This window comes from Ochotona curzoniae, unplaced genomic scaffold (genome assembly GCF_017591425.1).
Source record: "Ochotona curzoniae isolate NIBS_2020 unplaced genomic scaffold, NIBS_Ocur_1.0 scaffold_2683, whole genome shotgun sequence".
NCBI classification, from domain to species: Eukaryota; Metazoa; Chordata; class Mammalia; order Lagomorpha; family Ochotonidae; genus Ochotona; species Ochotona curzoniae.
In genome coordinates this window covers 6271302-6287034 of record NW_024467100.1, presented here as the reverse complement: position 1 = coordinate 6287034, position 15733 = coordinate 6271302, and the positions used below count along the sequence as shown (strand labels likewise).

The 15733-nt window shown below is 44.1% G+C and overlaps 1 protein-coding gene across 1 annotated transcript; it reads right to left on the bottom strand.

Annotated features, from left to right (window-relative positions):
- Positions 1–2325: 2325 nt before the first annotated feature.
- Positions 2326–10312, bottom strand: LOC121171598 (intelectin-1-like). The gene is made up of 7 exons (XM_041003343.1): positions 10255–10312; positions 8477–8575; positions 7514–7761; positions 7014–7172; positions 6485–6605; positions 5574–5677; positions 2326–2478 (listed from the first exon to the last, which is right to left on the bottom strand). The coding sequence occupies exons 1-7, from the start codon at positions 10310–10312 to the stop codon at positions 2326–2328; spliced, it is 942 nt and encodes a 313-aa protein (XP_040859277.1).
- Positions 10313–15733: the final 5421 nt, after the last annotated feature.

Here is a 15733-nt window from a genome sequence, read left to right as displayed (position 1 = left end):
CTTTATTGTTTTTCTATCTCCTTCAAATGCAAGCTCAGCTCACGTATCTGATGTTTCTGATTTCTTAACATAAGCAGTGAGATGAACTGTCCTCTTAACAACGTCCCCTCTAGCTTTTGTTTCAGAGACTCTTGATCTTCAGCATTGGTAACGCTCTCTTGAAAACACTGGGTTCCTGTCAGCCAGCGAAATGTGATTAGCATGGCTACTGGTCCTAAGACACGGGAGCCGACTGGTTTAAATTACCACAATGGTATCATGAAAAAAAATTAATGAAAAATAAACAAGTAAGTGTTAACAAGATGAAAGGATCCAAATGAAGAAAGGGAAAAAGCAACTTGGAGCCCCTTTTAGAAAAGTGTTAATCTCATTCAGGAGGGAAAACCATCTTCTCATGACCCAATTACCAAGCACAGATGTCACCTGTTATTGCCAGTGCATTTATGGTTAGGTTTCAATAAATAAACTTCAGAGATACACTCATGTGCTTACAAAGAGGACAACTAAGTAGGGAGAAAGGCAGGAATACTCAAGAAAGGAAAAGGCAGATATACCAACAGTGGCTAAGCAATGACCATAAACCAGACATAACCATGAAATATCATTAGATCTTAATTTCTCTATCGACCCAGCAGAGTAGCAGAACTCAAGAGAGCTCAGCCTCAATGCAAAATGGAGAGGCAGTGATGGCAGCAGGGCCTCCTCCGAAGACCACCAGATCACCTCCTCCCACAGGCTTGTCCTAGTGTTCCATAGAGGTGCACACAGCCAGCATGTTGTCTGACATCTTAAACTCACGTTTGAAATGCTTTTAGAGGTACACGTATTACATACATTTTAAAGACTGTTCATGCTTGATGATGCAGGTCAAAGGTGTGCAGTGGTACAGAACTGTCAATAGCTGATTATGTTACTAACAAAATAACTAGAGAGGTTGCGGGGACCAAGAATACCAAAATTGCATGGGTCTGTTCGGTTCATATAGAAGATGAAACTGTACTAGCACAAAACCGGTTTGTACAAAAATGGAAAACCGAGGATATCAAGATTTGAAAGATATTTGATACTCCACTCTCATCAAACTCAGGAAAGGAGAATAGTAAATAATCTTTGTCTAAGAGGACATTATTAACCTTGGTTGTGCTGAATTTGATTTTCCTGCATCTGAAAGCCATCATTCCATTGTCTGTGGTCACGAAAACAGGCTTCCTCAGTATCTGGTAACATTTGATTAAATCAAACCTTTCCATTTTCCAGCATTTAAATCATATTCTACAGTCTACGTTTTTTTTTTTTTTTAACAAACCCTGTAACATTCAGAACATATTATTATTGTGAAAGGATTTCCTGACCCATGGCAAATGGCTCTCAGTGCTTTGGGCCTCTGATCAATATCTGCCAGGAACATTCCTACTGGAAGCCCCCCCACACACTACAATGGTCTATAGAAATGGCCAAATGTACCAAGAGAGTGTTGGCAGATAACATATTGCATGGATTATACTAAAGAAAAAACATGATTCATTTTATGTCTGAAATTCAGCTTACATTTGTCCCTTCCGTCTTTATTTGTAAATCTGGTAATCCAAGTTAAAAATCAAAATCACCCCAACCATTCATGCCTCTTGTCCCACTTGAGAACCAATGTTCTAATTGTGAATAGTGAAAAGGTGGTGATGATGGGATTGGAAGAATGTAATAATCAGATTTTCAACTTGAACAATACAATATGCAATACCTGAGTTCTGCTCAAAAATCAATCAGTATGGTCAATATCCCATGGGGATGGATGAGTCATTCACTGTTGGCTCCCCTGTTGAGAAACCAGGTGAAGATGGGATGCCAGACCAGCCCAACCACATCCAACCCCAGGAGGTTCTTCTGCCATCCCAACCTTGACGAATAAAAGTAATGGCTAGCCTTATCCTGTTTTATGCTCTACTGCTAAATTTAACACATATTCTTATCTTTTTTAAGGTATTCTATTAGTACATAATAGCCAATAAGAATGCATTGTAGAGAGTTAACAAGAAATCTTTTGCCAATCCCTAAATCAAATTCAGAGTCTTCTAGGAACAAGGATGCTCCTGTTCTGTTACAGTTGGGACATAAAATTTCAAATCCAAAATGCTTGTGGTGGAATTCAAAGAACAACACATGTTCTTTCATGTATCTCTGAAGTTGTCAGCTGACTTATGAAAAGAGCTCAAAGCAGACAGGCATAAATGTATGCAGTTTATTGTTTTCATTATTATTTCTACAGTTTTCCTGTCTCTGACACTCTGGGTTCTGAATGCAGATTCCTGGTCTCACACTGCAGAGCTCTCATCTGTAGAACAGGAGCACAGCTGCCTCGGTGATCTCCCGGCTGCTGCTGTAACTCTGGTGGGTTCCATATCCACTCCAGTCGAAGGCAGAGAAATCCCCACATTGCAAGGGGCTGCTCTCAGGGAAGTATCCTCCCCCGCCAATGCAGTGCTGGGAACACAGAGAAGGAACACAGGGAGGGGATCAATTAGCTGCAGACACCAGAAGGCTCTTCCGGATCAAGTCCCCTGGAGCTTTTTTCTGAATCTACTTCCCTTTAATCACTCACTCACATAAACACCTGTTTTGCATTGAATTCAAAATTATGATCTTTTTTCTTACTTCTTTTGAACTTTTCTTCTTTTGTAATTCTTTAAACAGAAAATAAAAATATTATTTATTTACTTCAAGACAGAGTGACAGAGAGATAGAATCAGAGAGAGATCTTGTGAACACAGATTTGTACCCCAAATGACCACACAAGAACCCAAGTCTGCACCAGTCTGAGGTCAGGAGCCAGAAACCTAACGTTTGTTTCCCACATGCTGGCAGGGACTAAAGTGCTTGAGCTTCTTGGTAATATCAGCAGGAAGCTAAATTGAAAGCAAAGGAACCAGGATTCCAGCAAGGCACTTGAATATAGTATGCAATTGTCACAAGGAGTAGATTAACACACTGTGCCACATGTTGATCCCTTATCCTATGCTTCAGGGTATGGATTCTCAGGCTCAAAGTTGGCCCTTTCCTCTCTGCACATGCCCTAAACACCCAATGCTCAGTCTACCTTAGTTTCTCTATTGTGGTGGCTCATCTTGTCCCGTGACTCTAAAGTGTCAATCGCACAGCACTGAATCACAAATCTCTCCTTCTGCTCCAGGTATTTCTTATGCTTGAGAACTCCTTGAAGAATCAACACCTAGATGTGTCTACTTAGATATCTCAAATGTCTCTTGATTTAAAGGGGAAAAAAGTCTACTTCCCCTGATTTCTCTACATCCTAATTTTTAGAAACCCAGTTACCCAAAAGAAAAAAAAAACTAAAATCTTTTCATCCTCTACATTTCCCCTGCCCAGAAATCACCTGGGAATCAAAACATGTTCAATTCATCCTGTGCATACCTCTGGAACCCATTCAGGTTCACTCAACTTTACCGAGACACCCTGGAACACAGCCTTTCTCTTTTAAATAGAATTTACACCTAATTCAAGCCCTCTTGCCCCTAATGTCACCAGATTTAAATATGCATCTTCCACACAAACATCATCTTAATAAAACCAAAACCAACCAGCTCAGCCTTCTGCTCCAAATATTCCAGTAATTCCTGTTACTCACAATATAAATCCAAATACTTGACATAAGACACAAGCCCCTCCATGCCCTGATTCCTGTATGTATTTACATCACCAGCCCCCTGATATATGCATTGTCAACATTTATAAGCATCTTGCTGCCCACTGAACACACCTGGTTGTGTCATACAGCCAGGACTATGAACATGTTAGTCATCTACTAATAAATGTACTTCTCCGCCCCTTGCACTTGTTGAACTCTAGACATGTTTTGAACCTCACACAAATTCCACCATCCTTGGGTAATCAACACTCGTCATCACTGCAGGCAGGAGCTCCTATGTTGTGTGCCAGAATCCCTTGTCTGTACTTCTGCTACACTGCACGACACTGTGATTTAGCATTTACCTCTGTACCCTGCTCAACATGAACTCCTCAAGATGACTGAGTCGTCTCTGTATCCCTAACATCCAGTACCTGGTAGGTGTCCTAGGCGTGCATTTCTCAGGATCAGTGCAGCTAACAAACTAAGCAAACATGCATTCACTAACTAAACAGCCAGGGAAGCCAACATAGGAAATGCTTGTCACAAAAATGGCATAAAGGCACCTACCCCAACCCACTACCAATGCCCACCCCCTTTCATCCTCTGCATCATCTTCTGAAAAACCTTCTATGACAGCACTGGACTCCTTGTGGCTGGGAAATGGACAAACTAATGCTGAGAGAGGGAGCAGGGATTGTTCTTTCTCCTACATGAGAAACAAAAAGCACGAAAATATAAAGTGTCTAGAAGCTAATATTAATATTTCTCTCCATTATTATACAACTCAAACATATCTGCAACCTCAGTATAGATTAGTACATCTCAGAGGAAGCAAAGGTATGTAAAGAGATGAAAATGTTGATTAATTGGACTCCATTGAAATAAACTCAGTTCAGAACCAGCAATGTGGTACATCAGGCTAATCCTCTGCCATGCTGTGAGACATCCCACCTGGGTGCGGGTTCATGTTGCAGCTACTCCATTTCTGATCCAACCCTGTTCATGTCCTGGAAAAGCAGCAAATGATGGCCCAAGCCCTTCAGACCCTGCAACCATGTGGGAGAACCAGAAGAAGTGCTTGGTTCCCAGCTCCAGATCAGCTCAGTTCTGGCAATTGCAGCCATTTGGAATGAACCAGAGGATGGATGATCTCTCTCATCTGTCTCTCTCTTTGTGTAGAAAATTACTTTTCAAATAATAATAAATAAATAATTAAATAATAGATTTTGTTCATATGACACCATCAACAAAATAAAGGCATGAGAGCAAAAAAGAAGACACAGGGACACACACTGACATGGAGACACACACGGACAAAATCTGACTCAAACATGCAGTTATTGAGAAGCATGTGCAAGTACACACACTAACAAATACACTTGCGCCAGCAAGTTGGGTCAACTGGCTAATCCTCCATTTCCAAGTGCTAGGATCCCATATGGGGACTGAGATGTATCCTGCTTGCTCTATGTCCTCTTCTGCTCCCTGCATATGGAAAGCAGTGGAGGATGACCCAATGCCTTGGGACCCTGCACCCATGGCAGAGAGCCAGAAGAGATTCCTGGCTCCTGTCTTTAGATAGGCTCAACTCCAGCCATTTTGGCCACTGGGGAGAGCCAGTGGATAGAAGATCATTCCTTCTGACACGGCTTCCCTCTGTAAATCTGCCTTTCCAATAAAATAAATAAATCTTTTTGAAAACATAAAATAAATAGGCTTACTCAGAGATAGACACAAGCAGGTACAAACACTGGTACAGGGTAGAACATACACAGGAACAAGATACACAGTTACACAGGCAGGCCGACCTACATACGTACACATAACACAGATAGCACACATAGACAAAGGTATCCGCAAGACACAAACACAGACAAAATCGCACACCTATACACACAAACATCAGGAACTGATCTCCCAAAACACTCACAAGCTCAGTGTTGCAGCCAGTAACTCTAATCCCAGCACATAATGCATTCGCTGCTTTCTCATTGTTAAACACCCTGAATTGAACAAATCCAGGAACAAATTCAGCTGCAAAAGATGAGACAAAGAAACAATCATGTGCAAAGAAATGGCTAGAAGCAGATTCTATTTGAGCTGTCCGGGTGCTTAGAGATTGCCAAGTCTAGGCCTGAGGCTGCAGCAAACCTCTATGTTGCAGCAGAGCCCAGTGCTTCTATTTGTTGCCAGTGGCTCTTGCATGACTACTGTGAACTTGTCCCTGTGGGAAATTTCTTTCCAACTGGGAGAACAGAACTAATACTGGGAATTACAAAAGGACATTCTTCTGCCTAAGACATATAGGAGAAATGAGACTCAACAGAAAGATCATAATAAGGTCCAGCAGGGATCAGCAATGAGCAGGGATAGCCAACTGCTGCTTATCTCCCACATCTCCAATTGCTAGAGGTGGATTATCTCTACCATCACCTGCCTTCATCCACAGAGAAAAATGCAAGATAATGACCATGACTTTTTATCTAAGACTTCATAGATGCAAGCTAATTGTACTAAAAATGTTTGTCTTATAGCCACTAATAGCTTTTCTCACTACAGAAACTAAATTCTCTCACCGCATTGTCAGTTTTTATTTCCTAGGAACACTACCCTATGCCTTTTATTAACTCTTACAAAGAGACAAATTTTTATATTCTTGGATTCAAGCACTCCAAAGAGGGAATAACTGGAAATCTACCTTCAACATTTTAGTGACAATAAATGATGCAAGACCACGTCAAGATACCAAAGAAGAATGTAATATTATAAATGCTCAGCAATAATTAAGTGTCATGAATAATTTCTCCATGAAGACAAATCAGAATTTACGATGAGTCTCACCCCGGCCATAGGGTGAGTAATAAGAGGCAGTTTTTTCAGCATCGCCAAAGTCATAGACCACAGGTGATATTGGGCCGTTGTCAGTCCAACACTTCCCTAATCCATATATCACTGGATATCTCTGCAGAGGAAAAAAAAAAAGGTAATGTGAGGAGAGAAGTGCAGGTGGCAAATTGTGGAGAGAAAGGAATTTCTTCAACCTAATTCATTACCCACAAACCACTCTCAGTAACAGTCACTCCTTTCTCAGCACAGCTGTGTCACTACAATACTCCCAAACTCTTTGTCCCACTCTCATACTCCCCATCTGCCCCAAGGTCTCTGCCCTTGACTGCCTCATTCTTTTCTGGGAGGGGCAGGTCATGAGTTCACAGTGAACCATAAGTAACAAAATCAGCCAAGCAAAGGCATTCAGAGGTGACCAGGGACACCCACAGATCCCACACATTTACCCCACTCACATCACATGGCTCCCTCTTCACACACACACACAAAAAAAAATGTGCCCACACCCAACAGCCCAGCATACCTGATAAAGGCCAAACAGATTGTGTCCCAGATGCTGGAGGAAGCCAGTGTTGGTGCGGTACCTCAGCAGAGAGCTGTTCCTCCATTGTGTCAAGGGTGTCTTGTTGGGCACGTGCCAGATTTCCAGGTCCTGAGCCTGGATGTCGAAGTACCCAGGGTTCTAGAAAGCAACAGACACTGAGCCAAACTAGTCAAGAGTTCACACCAGGCCAAAACTTACATGCAATCCCAGCTTTGCTGACAGCTCTGGGGTAATGTGGGTATATGGCAGCCGCCTAAGACATCCCCAATTCCAGAACATGCTTCTTCCTCATATGTGTCCCACACCCTCATAGCATGGGCTTGTTGGGGAGAAGTTGTGGTTCTAGACAACTAAGTACTTCTTCTGCCACCCTACCACATGTTTCCACTTCCCAAATGTCCCTCCTGTCCTGTTTGTGATGCAGCCAATTCATCTCTTCACCCTCACACAAGTGGCAGAAAAGAGGGCATTGTACCAACCTTGTAGTCATCACTTGTTGCTGCCTCTGCAGACCCAAAGGTGTTGTAATTGGCCCAGTTGCCATCCCCCTCTGGGTAGTTTGCTTTGTTGCCCTGCTGACTAGACCAGCGATCACCCTGCGTGCACTTCCCACTCATGTAATTTTCATGCACACTGGCCACCAGGGTCCAGCCACCACCCCCAGAGGTCATGTCACAGAAGGTCTGGTAAGCGACTCCATTCCCGGTGCGAAGAAAATACAAGCCATCTGTGGAGAGAACCAACCAGAGCTTCACTGTCTGCAAGCTTATGATGTACCTCAGCACATGTTTTCCACAGCCCTTTACATACTCTCAGTCCCAGGATCATGCCTAAGAGCTCCTCCCCTGTGCTCTGTCACTAAGTAGGCTTGGGGATGTTGGAATTCACCCCCTCCCAGTTTTACAATATCATGCTTATATCATGAATAAGTGATACCATGAATAAGTGATGATATAACATGGATAAGTCTCTAAAAATGATGCTAAGTAAAACAGCATGTGGGGAATAAAGGACAAATGACCCATAATCTCCCTTGAGTGAGATGAAGAGGAAAAAGCAGATCCAGAGTCAGGGGAAAGTAGAGCAGCAGTGATCATGGCCTGAGAATGGGGAGAACATGGGAGAAAAGCTTGGTGGGCACTAGGTTTCTGCGTTCACTCTGGGAAGTGACAATGTCTTGAAGTACAGCCTTGTGATGGTTGCACAACAGTGTGAAGTCATTAAGGACATTGAGTTACACACAAAAAGTAGGTGAACTGCAGCGTGGTATCCCATGTATTATACATGCACATGTAAGTTTTTAAAAATTAGTGGCTGATTATACTTAAATAAATGAATGATTATAGGTATATTACAAGTTCTATACAAATTAAAAAACAAAACCCTACATTCTCAGAAGCCTAAAAATCTTATTACTTCTGGCTAGCTGGCTCATCACTTACCACGTGATGCAGGACACTTCTGTTTGATTTCCTTGCAGCTTCTGGGCAGAGATGGAGAATAGAAACAGGTCCACTTCTTGGTATCTATATAGGACACAGCTATAGAACAAGCAGAGTTTGATTCTTACCGTTGCTTTGACACAAAACCAGTGTCCTATTGTAACCTGTTCCAAACCCAATCGACACCCACAGCAGAGCCCAGGGTCTGCATTCTAATGCTTTTAGAGGTCCAGATCAGATCCATTCAGCCCACGTGACCCAGCATCCAGTAGGCCTTATGCATATCTCCCTACATGAACCCCCAAAATCATACTCCTTGCCCTACACACTGGGCATTCTAACATAATCTACATTCCCATTTGCCTCTAGGAGATTTCAGAACAGTCAACAGAATTCTAATAAGAGGGCCTGGTGCAATGGCCCAGTGGCTAAAGTCCTCGCCTTGAACGTGCCAGGATCCCATATGGATGCCGATACTAATTCTGGCAGCCCCTGCTTCCCATCCAGCTCCCTGCTTGTGGCCTGGAAAAAGCAGTTGAGGATGGCCCAAAGCCTTGGACAAAGCCGCGTGGGGGACCCGGAAGAGCTTTTTGTTCCCAGCTTTGGATCGGCACAGCTCCAGCCGTTGCAGTCACTTGGGGAGTGAATCATCAGATGGAAGATCTTCCTCTCTGACTCTCCTCTCTCTCTCTCTCTCTCTCTCTATATATATATATATCTGACTTAGCAATAAAAATAAAGAAATATTTTTTAAAAGAATGCTAATAAAAACAGATGAAATGAGCTAGTCATTCTAACAAAACAAGACAATGTATATAGTATGAGATGGGAAAGACCACAATGGGCAAAGGGAATGATGGAATGGAATGTCTTAATCAACAGAAGGAAAGCTTGTCCAGAGGACACTTAAGTGTGTTGAGTAAATATACAAGATATATCTGTAGGGAAAAAAAGAGAAAAAAATGAAAATAAGATAGAGGGATTTATGTCTAAAACCTTGGGAAAACAAATTTAATATAATCAAGCCACTGCAGAAAACAAAGTAGTCTAAAGAGGCTGAACCTGTGTGATGAGGCAGGCAGTATGGTGACAACAGCTAGGAGCCCAACAGAGGCAGAGAAGGAAGACCGCTGTCTGTGACTCCCAGTCTGCAAACTGCTCTGATGTCCAGAGGAAGAGGAACAACAAACACAAGCCACAAGGCATGTGAGTCCACCTGGACTGAACACAGCCCTCACCATTGTCTTTAGAATTAAGCTTCACATATCAAAACCTCAGTCTCCTCATTACTCAGAGCTCAGTAGTTTTGAAGGTCTGGGGAAAAAAATATTCAAAAACATCACTTTTAAAAAGTAAATTAGAAACAAGAAACACATTTTAATAAACTACCATTATTCTAATTGTAGGAAGAAATACATTTGTGAAATATGAAGACACATTCCTAGCCAAAGAGCAAACCATGCTGGTCCCATGAAAACCAAAAAAACTCAAGCCTGGAGAACACCAGGGAGGAGGCTTTATGCTCACTGATGCCCCCACAGGACCAATGCAGAGATTCAAAACCTGATTTAGAGTGCCCTCAGCTCCACTCTCAGTGCTATGAGTCACTGACAGGCAGTCAGAAATCAGCATGAAGCCTACATGCACACCAGCCTCTCTGCATCCCTAAGCACTCCCTGTGCCCCGGGAAAGATGGATCCAGGAAGCACCAGGACTAGCTCTGCTCTGGAGGACCAGAGCTGATCTGGGATGCTTCTCCACACAGGAGGGCAACTCACCTGCACTGCGCCAGCTGCTGGCCACAACCAGGAGCAGCAGGAAGCCTAATTGGGTCATGGCAACCTAAAGAGAAGGAGATGAAGGACACTGGGCAGATATTTGGTTTGTCTACCTCCTTGATCCCAGGCTGTGCACTCCTGAAAAGACTCCAGGCCCCTTGCCTTGGGTTGAGTGCCACACATCCCTGGGACCAACATCATGGCTGCACCCCTGAACTGTAACAGGGACTCCCCCACTCACAGACTGAGTTCCCACAGCACTTTGTCCAGCACCAGGCACAGCCTCCTCACTTCAGTTCATGCACAGGAGCTCAGTGGAGATGGGAGCTCTCTCTGCAGAGGCTCCTGATGTGAGATGAGAAGCTGAGCCCTTTATGGAGAAAGCCCAGTGGGGTCCAACCCAAGTGTCCACCACACCCTCCCTGGGCATGATGCCCATGGAGGGACAGCCCTTATTGACTCAAGGAAGGTCATTTACACAATGATAACTCTTGAAAAATCACATACTCTGAGGGACAAGTGTTAAAATCATTTACAGGCATGGGTCCAATATTTGGGAAACTCACAGACCATTATACGTCCCAAAAATAAAACACAAGTAGGTAAATAAGTCACCTGGAGTTAGCATCACTTGGTTTTCTTTGTGTCTTTATTTCCTGAAAAGTAAAATCTTTTATTTATTTTTTTTATAAAATTTATTTTAACATTATTACACAGTTAATTAGGGTAAGAAGGTTCAAGGGCTACAGGAAAGTGGATAATACTAGTATGTTTTCCATATTGTTACCTTCATGTTTAAAGGGGGGTATTAAGGGAGAAGGCCCACCCAATTTCCCACCCTCCCCAGGTCCCGGATGTAGGGCATTCTCTGAGGTTCTTGCTCAAGTGGTTTTGATATTGCAACAGTTATGAATCGCTGTCAATCTTGCCACTCCAAGCACTATGAGGTCTTTGAAAAATCCACTGATTGACATAGTCCATCATAGCTGACATGGTTGGTTGACCCGTTCTGTCTTCTCTCTTTTCTTCATTTGGGTTCTGAGTCCAGCATTTAGATTAGGAAGATCTCCAAAGAAACTTCTTGTATGTGCTAACACGTACAGGGCCTGGCACCGTCTATCACTCCAATCAGCTGGTGGTTGCAATTGCTGGGTTGGTTCTGTTTTCACTCCTGACTTCCACTAGAACCAATGGGTGTTGCGGTCCAGCCTGGTTCTGCCCAGCATATAGTTGGCCCTCACATAAACCAGTGGAAGCTGCAGCCTAGTTGGAGCGACCCACAATAACCCCCACCAGGCCTGCCCCCTACCCTGGTTTGCCAGTAAGTGTAGCAATAATCCAGTCTGTCCCACACCCCATTCCACCCCAGCCGCTGTCTTAGTTTTATGTCCTCCTGTGGAAGTGGTAACCCAAGAGGGATGAGCCCACTATTTCCCTCCCAGGCCTCTCACACTCCCAGATTCCAGTTGATGCTGCGTCTAAGCCCAAACAAACCTCATCCACTTTAATTTTGTTTGCACCAGTAGGAATAATCAGCCCAGCCTGGCTTTTCCCTGATCTAGTCCACATGAGGCGCACAGGTGTGGTAGCTCTGCTTAATCTGGTCTGCCCCCATCCCAGCCTATGCTCTCCTGCGGAAGTAGCTGTCCAGCAAAGGAACCCTCCCTTATTCCCCTGCTGGCTCTGCCTACTTCCTTTCTTGTTCTCAGGCTGGTTGGGCGCTGCAGTCCCTTCCAGTACAGGCAACCTCACCTTGGCATTCCATATTGTGCACTAGTCTTTGTTGCGACCGAACCTGGTTCGACCCACACTGGTGCCTGGATTTGCCAGTGGATGACGTGGATAGATTCAGCCCGGTCTTGCCCCCACGTCTGCCAATTGTATTCCAGTGGGTAGCTTTCCATGGCCTTTTCTGGGCTGTTTCCTATTATGTTTCTTGCGCTTACCTGCCGGGTCTGTGTCCTGCCAGAGGAGTTGCCCAGGCTCCTCCTTCAGAACCTCTCCCAATGCCAGATTTTGCACATACCAGGGGTTCCATGAGCCAGCACCACTCAGTTCACCTCCTATCTTAGCAGAAACAGTGGCTTTCCTGACTGGTCTTCAACCCAAACTGGTCCTTGTTTTGGATGTTTCAGCCCAGCCATGGCTTGTCCATACCCACATATAGCTCACACATGGCTCAGTAGGGGTTGAGACCTTGCCTAGTCCATCGCACATCTACCCTGGTCCTCCAGGACACCAGAGGGTGTTGGAGTCTGGCCTGGCTCAGTGTATCCAATCCCAGTCCACTCTTGTGCCAAGAGAGACTACAACCATATCCTGATCAGAATGCAGCCCCCATTCCAGCCCACATGCCCCCTTGGTGAGAACCTCAACCCAGCCCAGCCAGGGTGTACCTTTAGCTCCCCAACCGGGCCTGATCCCAGCCGTAGATCCCGCGAATGCCAGTGGTTGCTCTGACTCAGCTTGGCTCAGCCCCTACCTGTCCCAACCTCTGCCTTAGACACTGTGGCTTAGTGTTCCTGGCTCATGCAGACCAGTAGGTGCAAGAGCCTAACTCGGCAGGACCTGTGTTCCAACCTGTGGGTAGCCATGCAGTTGGATTGGATGGCATGGGTGTGCGATGAGCACCGCTCCTCAGCAAGGCTGCGAGGAATTTCTGGCTCCCTGGCAAGGCCCAGCCAGATGTCTCTGGTCACCTCATTGCTGCCTCACCCCATTGTATGGAACTCAACCACCTCTCTGATGTTTCATGGAATTCTTCTGAGGGTGTTGTTGTTTTTCTGCTAATGTGAAGTGATTCCTGTAACTGGTATGACCCCTCAAATTGATCAATCATGTTATGATAAAAACACCTTTAGTAGGGTAAGGCTATGACACACAGTTAAAAGTATACAATAGTACAATTGAGCCCACTATGTTTCCAAACATCCTGTTATGTGCCCACTTTTGTCCTGAAGTTTGCCCTAGTGTAAAGTTTTCCTTAAGAAATGGCTTGATAATATCCTGAAATAGAGGCTACAAAAGATGCAATCATGGAGGTACAAAGAGTTTGTTTACCATACACCTCAAACTGTTACAGCACATGACATGACGCATTTTAGTTTCTTACCACAAATATATGGGGCATCTTCTAAAAGGAAACAAAACAAAACCCCCTCAAAATGGCTTAAAATCTCAATCTTATACTAGCATTTATATTTAGGGAAAGAAAATAGTTTATAAAAATTTCTATCTTATATTGGCATTTATATTTAGGGAAAGAAAATAATTTATATAGATGAAAGGAAGTTTCTTGTAAAGGCCCTCTGTTTGTAGATTAGCTGAATTGCCTTGATCCCTTTCGCTGCCCTTTAACAAAAGAACAAAAAACAATTGAATCAGCACTAGGTGAAGGAGATGGTAAAATTAATGCATGATTTGATTATAAGATTTAGCAAAGAATCTGTTATATGCTTTTATAAAATCCTTTCATTTATGATCTTTTAATTCTGTATTCTTAATATTTCAATCAATATTAGTTTGTGTTTAGTAAAAATTGATTTTGAGTATAAGTAAACTACTTGTCACTATGTAATCGCATGCGCTGCCAACCATGGAGTTCCTGGCTTCAGCCAGGTGATTGCAGGTTTCAATGAGTAATGGTTTGTTAAAAATGTTTTCTTTGAAATAGAAAAATATTTTTTAGGATTGTTTCTTGCATTTTCATAACCATGATGTAATGAAAAATGAAACAATTGGATGTTGTGCAAAAGCTTGTGATGATTTATGTATAAATAAAGAAGGCAAATATTCTGAGTTGTCCATTATGAGCATCATGTCATAGTGGCCCGTGTCTTATCTCTTCCTATCATCTCGCCAATCCACGCATCCTTTGCAAGCTCTCAGTCAGCTGGAGCTGGTTTCCGGCACCAACCTGGTCTTAGCTTGTGGGCTAAGATTTGCTCAGTCCTGCCCAGTCCACCCTGTTCCATTACCAATTCACACATTACCCAGCTGTTGGACTACTTTGCCCAGCTTGTCCGACCACCAAGTCTGGACCACATGTTCACCAGCGGGAGCTGTGACTCACCAGGGCAGTTTCCCAAGTTCCTCCACTTAATCCACTCCCAGACCCAGTTCTCATACATGCCATTGGCGTTTTGGCCAGGTTTCAGAGAAGTCTGGCCTTCCATTTGGCCTTGTATGAACTGGTGAAAGTTGCAGCCCGGCCCATCCCACACCCTATTCAGGATGCACATTTGGGTGCTGCCTTGACCAGTCCAGACTGTTGGGGGTTCCTTTACCTGTGATTGATGGCAGGCTCCTTGGTCACACCTAGCTTAGTTCATCACCACCCCAACTCTTGAGCTAACCCGTGGGGCTAGAATTTCCACAGGGTTTGGCCTACAGTCCCCCACAGAATCTACCCCCCGGATATGGTTCTCGAGTGCTAGTTAATGTCATGGCCCTGCATAATGTGACCCTTCTGCTGATCCATCATCATGTCAGGTAACAGGATATGATTCTGCTGGACAAGCCTCAAGCTATATTTTTTACATGAACTGGTATTTGGTGGTCAGCATTGTTCAGTGATTACAAGTTCTTCAAAGGAAGAGTTACTGTCATTGGGAATCTTTAGGATTGATTCTCGTCCCAGAAGAACAGTAGGTTCAACCTGGAGCTACCTAAGCAGTGATTCAAAGAACCAAAACCCCAGAGGTCCTGGCCAGATGGCCAGCAGGTGGAGCCTGGAGCCAAATGGCGCACTGGCAACCTGGGGACAGTTCACTACATGCACATGGTGGCTAGCGTCTGGGACCCAAGCATGAGACTCCCTGTCCTAAGACCCACCAGCAGCCAGGAGGCTGCTGGAAGTTTAAACTCCCAGAGTCAAGGCCGTACCCCTTCCCAATCCCATTCACCACCCAATGAGGGCGGTGGGTCGGCCCCAGACCTGCCCAGTCACAAAGACTTCCCCCCTCGGTGTACTCACCCCGAAGGGAGCAGCCCCCGGAGCCCAGACAGGCCCAGGGACAGCTCACCACATGCACATCGTGGCTAGCATCTGGGATCCAGGCATGAGACGCCCCATCCTGAGACCCATCACTTTACACAAAATTAACAGAGATGTTACAGAAAAAAATAAACAGTACCATACAGGAAAACTCAGTGGAAATTTTACATTTCTCTTAGAACTTCATCATGGATTTACGAAACTTTTTTATCCTTAGTATCATTATTCATCTCATCTTCAGGGATCCAAGCATCATGGAATTTACAAAACTGACAGCATCTACAAATGTAGGGAAAAGGCAAAATCCCTTTTAGGGACCCTAATCATTCTAGCTATAATTATTCTACAATTCCACTCATTGACTATAGCTCCCGCTTCCTCTTGAATCTGTTTTCCATCCCACCTGCTCCAACTCTCCCTGCTCTTTAATTGTGTAAATTTTATTTTTCATAATTTTTACATAGTTGATTAGCATGCAAAGGC

Coding starts and splice junctions, on each gene's coding strand:
- LOC121171598 (XM_041003343.1), bottom strand. CDS start 10,312: ATGACCCAATTAGGCTTCCTGCTGCTCCTGGTTGTGGCCAGCAGCTGG. Junction 8,576..10,254: donor CAGCAGCTGGCGCAGTGCAG/GTGAGTTGCCCT, acceptor CTTGTTCTATAG/CTGTGTCCTATATAGATACC. Junction 2,479..5,573: donor CTGGCTGCAACACTGAGCTT/GTGAGTGTTTTG, acceptor CTGTGTTCCCAG/CACTGCATTGGCGGGGGAGG.